The sequence below is a fragment of the Megalobrama amblycephala genome, linkage group LG10, assembly GCF_018812025.1.
Source record: "Megalobrama amblycephala isolate DHTTF-2021 linkage group LG10, ASM1881202v1, whole genome shotgun sequence".
NCBI lineage: Eukaryota > Metazoa > Chordata > Actinopteri > Cypriniformes > Xenocyprididae > Megalobrama > Megalobrama amblycephala.
Window position 1 is genome coordinate 33891999 of NC_063053.1, and position 12404 is coordinate 33904402.

Consider the following 12404-nt stretch of genomic DNA (forward strand, 5'->3'; position numbering starts at 1 on the left):
ATGAAAATAGCCTTAGTTGCTGATATGGCAATAAATAAAAAATAAATAAACTTCCAGAAAACAAAAGAATGAATTAATGCAAATCTCTCCTCACTTGTGAACCTTGCATCAGATATGGACTGGCTGTGGGCTCAGGATGCTTCACGTGATCTTCTTCTGGCTGTCCACCCTCCCAACTATATTGTTCTGTGGAATGGAGACACTGGGACCAAGCTGTGGAAGAAGAGCTATGCTGAGAACATCCTGTCTTTCTCCTTTGACCCCTTTGAGCCCTCCAATCTGGCATGTGTGTATTCTATCACATTTTTAATAGTAATTGGTGATGTGCAGATGCGTAGACTAATGCGAAGAACTAATTGTTCTTTTGAGTTTATTTATTTCTTTGATATGTTCAAACTAATTCACACAGCTTGGACACTTTGTTGTAATGAAAAAAAAAAATCTAACAAAAATAATTCCAGGAAAGTGAATTGAATTTGCTCTCAAATCTTTCTCAATAATTAATCCCATTGTTATTTCTCACTCAATACAATGTTGGAATAACTTTAAAAATCACCAGTACTTTACTGAACCTTTCAACATTGCTAAAATACTGGTTGCAGTACCTGTGTTCGTTACCAAATGGTATTGTACATCCTGAATAAAAGTCATTATTAGTGCATAATATATGGTTTATTATAGTTTAATGAAGTAACTATCCATTTGCTAAACTGTTTCTCTATTTATTCCTTCCTGTCTATGTCATAGTGCTGACCAGTGAGGGTATAGTGTTCATCACAGATTTCTCTCACTCTAAACCGCCGGGCAGTGGAGGCAAGAAGGTTTATATTGCCAGTCCTCATTCCAGCCCCGCCCATAGCAAACCTGCTGCGGCTCAACCCACCGGTGCCAAAAAAGCCCTCAATAAGGTCAAAGTGCTCATCACCAATGAGAAACCCACGTGAGTCTAGCACACCCCTGTCAAACACCATAGGATTCTCAGCAGCACATACTGAATGTTTGAATGACAATTTGAAAGACGTTTCAAAGAGAGTTTTGAGTATTTCCAGGTCTCAGTCCTGAGTATGTTTGACCTTGTATTTTCTTTGTTTTTTAACTGGGTGGGAATGGGGCTGAAAAATAGCTCAGGACCCTTGTTTACCTCAGTATTTTTAGTGTAAATAGTTGTTACATGCTATTTATACATAGTGCAAATAGTGGCCGATACTGTTTGCACTGCAGTGTATTATAGTATATTTTAATAAAACAGTATGCACAATAATGTGCAATAATAACAACATATTCAGTGGATATGATTATATTTATTAAAATTAATAAATAAATGCTGCCTTATTAAGACATTACTTGCCCTGTCCCTAAAGCTCCTACCTGTTTGGAGAACAGAACCTGATGACACAATTAGTGTGACAACAACAAACCACACACATCGTCTTTGAAAAGCCATGATTAAAATTAATGCTAGAGATTAATTTGTTTGCTAGCCATCATTTCAATCCTGCATTTCAATGCAGCTGATCGTCACAGAACGTGTCACGGATTGATAATGTGAAACTCCTGACGAGTCTCTTGTGTGCGTTTTGACTGTCTTGCAGTCTGACATTTAAAGACAACTGAGATCCTACAGTGTGACATGAATTAGAGCTGGGATCATGTTCAGTTTTATATTTTTGAATTTGAATTAATGAAAGTATTTATTTTGCAATGGAAAGACAGTACAGTTAAGTTGGCAGTAAAGTGAAATCTGAACAAAGGGTATGCTTGATTAACAATTTACACTTGCATGTGATGTCCTTTCATTTTATTTTGCTTTTGCATTGGTCTGCGCTTTTATAGACAAACAGTTGAAAGCAATATAAAGCTTGAGACCCCTGTGATCTGTTGAGCTTCATCTGAATATCTCCCCTGTCCGGCTGTTTCTGAATGTAAGATTGCATCCTGTATGAATGATCCTAGTCTTCTCTGTGATTTCTGCATCTCCATAAGCTTTAATATAATAATACATTTTGAAATGAAATATATTATGCAGCCCCAATGCTCTGCAGCTACAGGAACACTGTTTGCCTGCTAGATTAATGCACAGATAGAAGTGGGTTGAGGCTGATGCTCATTTTCAGCGAGAGTGGGGGATGGCCATGGATCTGTCTGACTGTCTCTGTCCTCTCTGACATTCAGTCAGTCAAACTATATTTGTCTGTTTGATTCCTCCTGATTCATCTTTCTGATCTTCTTCCATCTATGTGCACATTGTTCTGCTCTGTGATGTCAGTGGGAGTTTTTCATGTGGTTTTATACTCCATCGATCGTGTCTCTCACTGTCTGAATGATAGGAGGTCTTAGTGGAGCACCTCGTCTCACTCTCCTTCTGTTCACTGCTTTCTTATTAGCAGTCGGGTTTCCCCAACCCACGTCCCATTGCCTCCTGCAGTTTGATTGATTCACCTTATTCCCAGCATTGATTTCCATCCTTTAAACTGGAAGAAAGCCCCCTTCAGATCTCATTAGTTTACCATTAGTCCTGCAGTTTAGATGAAATGAATAGCGAGAGAACAACAGACACAACTGTAGAGTGTATTTTAAAGGTCTCATATCATAGTGTTTTTTTGTTTTGTCATTTTACTCTTTCCCTTTAAAGTCCACATTTAATAGCAGTCAAGTTTTGCACCAAAAATAGTCATCATTTAGTTTTTCATGACCATTTTCCTCCCTCTTTGTGGCATGTACAGAAGCCTCTTCTGACGCTGCGTCCAAAATCGATTACTTCTCTAATAGCATGTGAAAAACAGCATTCCATGAGAGGAGTATGTTTGAGTACATAGTATTCAAAAAATGGATGACCGACTACTTTCGTTGAGATTCTGAAGTGTGCATTCAATGGACACTTCATTATCCCATGAGCTCACAGGAGGGGATTTATGAATTTAGGTGAAGCGACAAAACTGACCCTGGTAGGTCACATGATAATGACAACATGGTGGATGTAGTACATCTTGGGTTGCCACCTTCAGTGTGGCAAAATAAGGGAACACCCATTGATGCCAACCCCCCCTCAAGTAAAAAAAGGTCCCGGCACCATCTGTTTCAGCCTCTCTTTCTTTTCCCTTGGGGTAGGGCTGGGCGATGTATCGAATGCTTTTGTCACGCGCATTTCTTCAGTAAAGCCGGTTCCCTGATTACCGCTAAATCGCCATCACCTGCTTTCAAATGGAGCGGCATTTAATAGACAGAGCCGTAGATCACTGATAAGCCACGCAATATCGCGTTCAATATCGACGGCGATACATATCGATATTGAACGCGATATTGCGTGGCTTATCAGTGATCTACGGCTCTGTCTATTAAATGCCGCTCCATTTGAAAGCAGGTGATGGCGATTTAGCGGTAATCAGGGAACCGGCTTTACTGAAGAAATGTGCGTGACAAAAGCATTCGATACATCGCCCAGCCCTACCTTGGGGGTTCCATGTCAAGGCTTGCCTAGTGATGTTGGAAGCCAGTTTACAGAGAGAGTGTGTCCTAACCTCCAGCGACGGTGGATGATCTCTTTGTCTGCTGGTTTTTGGCTTGTGCACTGCCAGAGTTCCTAGTTGCTGATGGTATCGGGCCATCCTCCAAGTTTCAGTGCCGTAGAACAGAACTGACTTCAGATTTGTGTTAAACACCCTAATTTTTGTTTTCATGGACAAGTCTCTTGAGCTCCAGATATACTTTAGTTGAAGAAAAGCTGTCCTGGCCTTGCCAATCCTCGCTTTCACATTGGCATCGGTTCCACCCTGTTTATTTACGATGCTGCCAATTTATGTGAAGTTGTCCACCTCCTCTAGCGGTTCCCTTGCCTGGAAAATCCAGCCTCACCACTGTACCAGCAGATGAGTCTGGTCGGCCATTGAATCAATTCGATTTCTAGGGCGGAGCAAATCTGAGCAAACAGGAAGTGGAGTAAACCAATCAGAGAAGGGCGGATATGACGTTAGCAAAGCAACGAGAGTCAACAGCGAAAAGTAAATAATTAATGTGTTTTTGGTCATTTAAAACTGAATTCACGGCTGAATAGAACAAACTCTCGAGTCTCCCGTGCACAATCTTTGTTGATATTGAAAGGACTTTCGCCGCACTAGAGTGACGCTGTTTGCGTCACTGAAATAAACAAAGCTGATTGCACGGTACGGTTTGGAGTTGACTCGAATCGCGACAGAGGGCGGACTGACCAAACTTATATATCTTGTAGAAGATATATCAGTCTGGCCTTGTCAGGCAAGCGGTTCCCCTTCCAGCACGATGGGTGATGTGTTGGTAGTTGTGTAGACCTATGTAAAATACAGGACAAATTGCATACTGTATTGATTTGATTGATTATAGTCATACTACACACATTCATGCAAATAGAACATACTTTTTTAACGGTCGACTTGCAAAGCAAGTTCAAATTTAAATGTAGTACCTACTCAGACAGTGATTTTGTACGCCACCATGAGTATTTCTCACTCATCACTACAGTGTGTTATGGATGGTTGCTAGGTGGACGGTTACTGGCTCAAGTCAAAACATTCTAGTCTCTTGATATGGCTCAGCTCCTTCCTGTAAGTCTATCAGAACTTTTTGCCCATTTCATAATTTTATCACTAGGAAAATGATCGTAAGTCACAGAGTAATAGCACACCTTTCTTCAACAAGCTGCATCATTTGAAGTTAGGTTTGTTAAAATCCCTAATCCAAAGTTTGAGCAACAGTAATAGTTATGCTCATCCTACAGCACATAACAAGAACTAGCAAGGAATGTAATAATGAATTGTTGAAGCCAATAGCCTTGTGGGCAGCGCTCTGACATACACTAGGGCAACCTGAGTTTGAATCTCAGCTCGTGGTTCATTCCTATCTCACTCTTCCTGTCTGCTCTCCATACTGTCCTCTATACAAAAGTTTCTGCAGCAAATGCATTTGCAGCTTTTGACCTTTAAGTAGTGTATTAACCATAGACTTTTAGTATAGGACCTACAGTGCCTTGCCCTTCTCCATTGTGAAGGCCAGGTCTAGGAAGAGTCCTGGTTGTTCCAAACTTCTTCCATTAAGGATTATGGAGGCGACATGCTTTTGTGAACCTTCAATGCAGCAGAATGTTTTTTGCAGTCTTCCCCAGATCTGTGTCTCAACACAGTCCTGTCACTGAGCTCTGCAGGCCGTTCTTTTGACCTCATGGCTTGGCTTTTGCACTGATATGCATTTTTTAGCTGTTAGATTGAGAGGTGTGTGCCTTTCCAAATCATGTCCATTCAGTTGAATTTGCCACAGGTTAACTCCAATCCAAGTGTAGAAACATTTAAAAAATAATCCAAAAAAATTGGAATGCTCCTGAGCTAAATTTCTAGTTTCCCAGGAAAGGGTATGAATACTTATGCATTGAAATTGATTCATTTTTTTTTTTTTTTTTATTAATTTGCAAAGTTATCACACATCTGTGTTTTGCTTTTTCATTATGGTGTAGATATATTTTTTTGCACTGTACATACAGTTTTGCTCTTAAGTTTTTGTACCCCTTGCAGAACATACAAGACAAAATAAAAGAGATAATTTAAAATCACTTTTTTTAGGGCTGTCCTGAATAAGCTGTTTTTGAATAAGCTGAATTTACACAAGTTAAAAAGTTTACATACCCTTGAATCCTAATGCTGTGTCTTATTACCTGGATGGTCAGTGACTGTTTTTATGTTTTGTGGTAGTTGTTCATGAGTCCCTTGTTTGTCCTGAGCACTTAAACTGCCTGCTGTTCTTTATAAAAATCCTCCAGGTCCTGCAGATTCTTTTTTTTTTTTTAGCATCATCTGCAAATTTGAACTCTTTTACAGCAGATTTATCTTTTCACACTGAGGATAATTGAGGGAATAACTATTACAAAAGGTGAAAACATTCACTGATGCTCAAGAAGGAAGCATGATGCATTAAGTTGGGGGGTGTAAACTTTTTTTAATCGGATGATCGGGTAAAATTGTACTTAATTTGTCTTCTGGGAAACATTCACATATCTTATGTAGCTTCTGAAGGGCAGCGCTAAATGAAAAAATATGATCTTTAAAAAAAAATAAGAAAAAAGTTATTGTTTAACCTAATTTAACCAAGAAGCAACAATCTGTGCCGATTAATCAGCAAAAACGATCTTAAGTGTCTGTGTGACCTGAGAACAGAATCTTCCTAGCTTATTTACACATTCATTCAATTAGGAAACTCACAGACTCTGTGGCATCGCTGTCATATCACTTTTGTATATAGTGGTGTGTCCACGGCATCACCGCTTCCCACTGAAAGAAGCCTAGCAGAAAGAGGAGCATGGCAGGCTATGCAGCATCCATGCATACTAGACATTCTCTTTTATAGGTTCACTATTTGAGAGGAGGCTACACCTATAGTAAAGTGAGATCTAAGACCTAGAGCCAAACTGCACACCTTATAGGCCAAAGAGATGGCATCTCTTATTCAGTGTGACATCCTTTGCTTTGGAGCACCTAGCCCTCTGCAACCCCCACCAAAACAAATGAAGCTGTTCAGATTTATGCCACTTGCTTGTGCGGTCAGCGTAAATCTTCAGTGCCCTTACTGGGCAAAGCTTATGCAGTCTCTCATCGGGTGAAATCGAAGCATGATGTGCTCACTGATAAAGCTTGTATGAGGGATGTTAAGGCCAGTTACAAAACCAGCTTTAGAGTCAGAAACGTTTCTAAAACCAACTCCAGGGGCTCAAACAAATACCCTGAAAGACTGTCTAAGACCACAGACAGGTCCCATGAACCAACCCATAATGTGCATAGAACTAGAACAAGTGAATGTTAACCCAAAGACATATTCCCTAAAAGACTCTGGAGGGTGGCACAAACAAGAGCAAATACACTTCAGCAGTATAACTGTGGGGGATCAGTAGCACGATGGAGATCTTTGGCAGCCTCCAGGGTCAAACCAGCTCCTTCATCCATGTCCTTGAGAAGATATGCTTGGTAACCCTGTGACATAGTGATAGGGCCCTATTTTAACGATCAAAGCACATGGTCTAAAGCGCACGGCTCAAGTGCACTCAGGGGTGAGTTCACAGTTGTAGTTCGGTTCGTTTGGTCTGGACCAAAAAAAAAAAAAAAACATTTAGTCCTGGTCCGATTAGTGTTCAGACTGGCAATTTTATCATCGAACCAAAAGATACCAAACCTAAAGGCACAGGGATATATTCACAACCTGATTGATCGGATTTTATGACGTATTGCCTATTTTGAGACGGAACTTAACGAACATCTAAAACAATGCTGTGTGCTGAGATAAATGTGCTTGTTGTGTGTGTGTAGCCTGCATATGATGGTATTTTGGCTGGCTGGGAACTTGTGAAGAGCTTATAAAATTTGTAAAGGAGTCAAAACAGCGGCGGAAATCCATCCGTCATACAGACAAATGATCTGCTGCGTGGAGATGCGCGACTGATACCTGTGATGGGCAAACTCATGACTATGACAAGAAAAACCGATATGCGTGAGGATTCTGTCCTTTTTATGGTCTCATCTTCCTGTTTTTGGTTCGTTTACATGTCTTCGAACTGCACCAGAGTTTGTTTGGATTAATTTGAACGTGTGAACGCTGCCATCCGAACCCTGGTGCGCACCAAACAACCGACCAAGAAAAGATGGATCTCGGTCCACTTGTTTGGTGCGCACCAGGGTTCGGATGGCAGCATTCACACATGTTCAAATGAATCGTACTAACATAGCAATCGCACCAGGGTTTGTTTTAATCTAACCAAATGTAATAAGTGTGAACACACCCTCATAAACCCATCAGAGTCTCATCTCCCATTCCCTTTAAAAGCCAGTTGCGCTCACGCCATGACAGATTCTTTATTTACATGGCGGAATTTGCAAGCTGAAAAACTCAATTTACGGAACGAACACGGCGCCATTTTTGTTTTTTCCTTAAGTTGCATGGTCCATAAAGACATGGATGAGCGAGTTTGGTGTGGAGGAACTTGACTGGCCTGCACAGAGTCCTGACCTCAACCCGATAGAACACCTTTGGGATGAATTAGAGCGGAGACTGTGAGCCAGGCCTTCTCGCCAACATCACTGCCTGACCTCACAAATGCGCTTCTAGAAGAATGGTCAAAAATTCCCAGAAACACACTCCTAAACCTTGTGGAAAGCCTTCCCAGAAGAGTTGAAGCTGCTATAGCTGCAAAGGGTGGGCCAACTCCATATTAAACCCTACGGATTAAGAATGGGATGTCATTAAAGTTCATGTGCATATAAAGGCAGGTGTCCCAAAACTTTTGGCAATATAGTATATATATAATGTACTATAAGTGTACTGTACTGTTTTGTTTATGTTTACACAATGAGTTGTCAGTTCTGCATTTGAATAGGGAAGGTGTAGGACATTTAGTGTAAGCTTTTTGAAGAATACGGAATCACGTTCTGGTGGAAGCACTTGTGATGCGATCATTTGTGTCTATAAAGCATATACATTTTCATTTTTTTTTTTTTTTTGAGAAAATGACAGATCGTTTTGCTAAATAAGACCCTTATTCCTAGTCTGGTATCGTTTAAAGCCCTTTGAAGCTGCACTGAAACTGTAATTTTGACCTTCAACCGTTTGGAGACCAATGAAGTCCACTATGTGGAGAAAAATCTTGAAATGTTTTCATCAAAAACCTTAATTTCTTTTCAACTGAAGATATAAGGACATGGACATCTTGGATGACATGGGGTTGAGTAAATTATCAGGATATTTTTATTTGAAATCGGACTAATTCTTTAAGAATAAGAAATCAGAGGCGAGATGGTGCGGGCGCCCCAATACATAGTGTGTGTGATGTGACGTCGCCATTAGCCAGTGAATTGGCATGTGTTGATATAGGCTTCAGACAAGCAGTACCCCTGGTGTTTCTTAGCATCAGCTGCTGCTGCAGTATCGGTGAACCTATGAAAGAGAACATAATGTCTGTGTATTTTTAGCTGTAGTCATTAGTTTATTCACTTCACTCTGCCTACTCTGCTTCAAGCAATTTTGTAAACAAGGATGATAGTTGGGTCAGCTTTGACTTTGGGTTTTAATGATGCTGTCGCTGTGGGTAGTGTGTATTTTTCCTCGTTATGGAATAAAGCCTGATATCTGTCTCTGGTTTTTCTTTTCACAAGCTGAAGGCCACACAAGCCTCGAGGGCCCTTTTTGGACACAACTTGCCTCTGTAGCGTAAAATCGTCAAAGTGGTTGCTAAAGAAGAACAAGTGTGTGTGTGTGTGCGCGAAAGCAAGAGCATACTTGTGTTCTTCTGACTGCACATGTAGGAGTGAAGGATGAGAGACTCGGCTCAGGGGACACTGTTATGGAGGACCGCAGTTTCTAATATAAGCTCAGAATTTCAGAGAGCAGCAGCAGATCTGAGACCTGATGAATCCCACACTCCCTGCCAACATTGACTTACTTCCTGCTCTTAGTTCCAAACAAATCCTTTAATCATGATTTTTGTCTTACACTTCCATCTGGCATTTTAAGCCTGATAATTTTAAAATGGCCATACAGATAACTAGGGACTATGGAGTTTGCAAAAATATTTTCTCCTGCATGCTGTTCTTTTCTCGGAGTTATGTGGTCAAATGTGACATAGAAATATTTATTGAGATTCACACAATTTTTTGACTGATTTTTATCATATATTAGATGCACTATATTGCCAAAAGTATTGGGATACCCCTCCAAATCATTGAATTCAGGCATTCCAATCACTTCCATGGCCACAGGTATATAAAATCAAGCACCTAGGCATGCAGACTGCTTCTACAAACATTTGTGTAAGATCAACTGTTAGTGGTATCATAACAAAGTGTAAGCAATTGGGAACAACAGCAACTCAGCCATGAAGTGGTAGGCCATGTAAAATCACAGAGGGGGGTCAACGCATGCTGAGGCGCACAACGTGCAGAAGTCGCCAACTTTCTGCAGAGCAGGACTCTATAGCAGTGGAGACGTGTTCTCTGGAGTAACGAATCACGCTTCTCTGTCTGGCAATCCGATGGACGAGTCTGGGTTTGGAAGTTGCCAGGAGAACGGTGACTGTGCACCAGTGCACAAAGCATGGTCCATAAAGACATGGATGAGCAAGTTTGGTGTGGAGGAACTTGACTGGCCTAAACAGAGTCCTGACCTCAACCTGATAGAACACCTTTGGGATGAATTAGAGCGGAGACTGTGAGCCAGACCTTCTCTCCAACATCACTGCCTGACCTCACAAATGCGCTTCTAGAAGAATAGTCAAAAATTCCCATAAACACACTCCTAAACCTTGTGGAAAGCCTTCCCAGAAGAGTTGAAGCTGTTATAGCTGCAAAGGGTGGGCCAACTCCATATTAAACCCTACGGATTAAGAATGGGATGTCATTAAAGTTCATGTGCATGTAAAGGCAGGCGTCCCAAAACTTTTGGCAATATAGTATATATATAATGTACTATAAGTGTACTGTACTGTTTTGTTGTCAGTTCTGCATTAGAGTCATTTAATATGGTTGTGTTCACTCACAGTTTGATTAATTACCACATTTGGCCCACACTGTTTTTTTATTGCTTGTAATATGTTTCTTCTTTATTACTGACTATTTGCTTGTATGTTTTGAAACTATATTTAGTTCATACAGTTTTTATTTATTATTCATTTGTAATAATTAAAAAAAAAAGTATTTATAATCAAACAAGTAATTAAATAATAAAGTTTTTAAATTAATTAATTATTTATAATAATAAAAAAATTTAGACTAGGAATGGTTTTGGAATCAGATCGTGACACCCAGAATCGAAATCAGATCGAATCTTGAGTTGCCTAAAGATTCCCACCTTTACTCAAGATATTACTGCACATTTCAGTGTCTTATTTAATTGCTCAGATGTCCTCAAAAGTGAAATAACCACTGACAACTCTGTCAAGGGAACCAGCACACTGCTGCTGACTGCTTGGTATTCTTTTACAGGAATATTACAATGCCGTTATAGAAACAATTTTACATTTCTTTTTTTCCATCTGCATGTTTTCACTCATGGATTTTGAAAGCAACTGGATCCCAGCATGTGTAATTTATACATGCTTTTGTTTGTTTCATCTATGGTTCTCCCAGAGCAACATTAGCGTGTGTCAGGGTTATGTACCAGTTTTCAGTGGGAGAGATGATCATTTCTGGGGCTGCAACAACAAAATGATAAAATTAATAATAAAAGATAATGGAAAAAATTGAGTCTGCATGCTGTGCATGGAAAACATCCGCCAGTCACGTCACTTTACAGTAGTGAAAAAAGCATTGCCATGGACAAAACATCTGTTCCGGTTCATTTTCTGTTTCATGTAAATTATTCACAGACAGTCCATGCATTATTTAAATACATACACGCTTATAACATGTTAAGAGGAATAAAATGGATTAAAAGAAAACATGCAAATCTATTAAAACTCTAATATAATGGCAAAGCTGCAGAAGTCAACAGCCTTGCAGCAACATTCTCGACCACCTGGAGGCGTGAAAGAGAAAGTTGAGGAAGACCAAAATACAGAGAATTGCAATAGTCCAATTGCGATGAAATGAAGGCATAACTTTCTCCAAATCATGAAAAGACAAAAATATTTTGTAGCTGATAAAAGCTATTCTTAACAAATAAATGTATTTACTTGGTTAAGCAAAGTTCGGAGTCAAGAATAACAGCCAGATTTCTTACCTGGGGGGGGAGAGAAGGGAAATGCTTGCCAGGCTCATTGGTAAGATCACCTCTAGATTTCATGGGACCAAAAATAATTATTTCTGTTTTGTCCTTAAGTTTGAGAAAATTATTAGACAACCACTTTTTTTTAATGCCATAAAGACAGTCCGGCAAAGGCTGAATAGTCACCAGCTTTCAAAGTAGAGCTGAGTGTTGTCCACATAAAAATGAAAAGAAGCATTATGCTTTCTGATTAGATAGGGCAGCATATATAAATTAAAAAGAAGTGGGCCCAATATGGAACCCTGAGGTACACCACTTATAGTAGAAGCTGAGGAAGAAGTAAACTTAACCAGCTCTACAGAGAAAGTCCTATCTTTAAGATAAGACCTAAATCACTGTAAGCCTTTTATGCCGACCCAATGTTCTAAACGACGAAGGAAGATACTATGATCAAAAACAGTCAAAAACAGACTAGGTAAGCAAGCAAGAACAATAGTGAAAAATGACAGATGGGGCGATGATAACTGACATGATCCATGATAACATGATATTTTTAGTGATATTTGTAAATTGTCTTTATAAATGTTTCGTTAGCATGTTGCTAATGTACTGTTAAATGTGGTTACCATCGTTTATTACTGTATTCACGGAGACAAGAGAGCCGTCGCTATTTTCATTTTTAAACACTTCAGTCTGTATAA

The 12404-nt window shown here is 39.8% G+C and overlaps 1 protein-coding gene across 2 annotated transcripts in view; it reads left to right on the plus strand.

Moving 5' to 3' along the window:
* Positions 1-12404, plus strand: part of wdr11 (WD repeat domain 11) — a 101490-nt gene that overhangs the window by 15876 nt on the left and 73210 nt on the right. For both annotated transcript variants that reach the window (XM_048205850.1, XM_048205851.1), the window contains exons 4-5: positions 113-286; positions 748-940. In XM_048205850.1, the coding sequence (XP_048061807.1) occupies positions 113-286; positions 748-940 (367 nt within the window). The remainder of the gene's footprint in view (positions 1-112; positions 287-747; positions 941-12404) is intronic.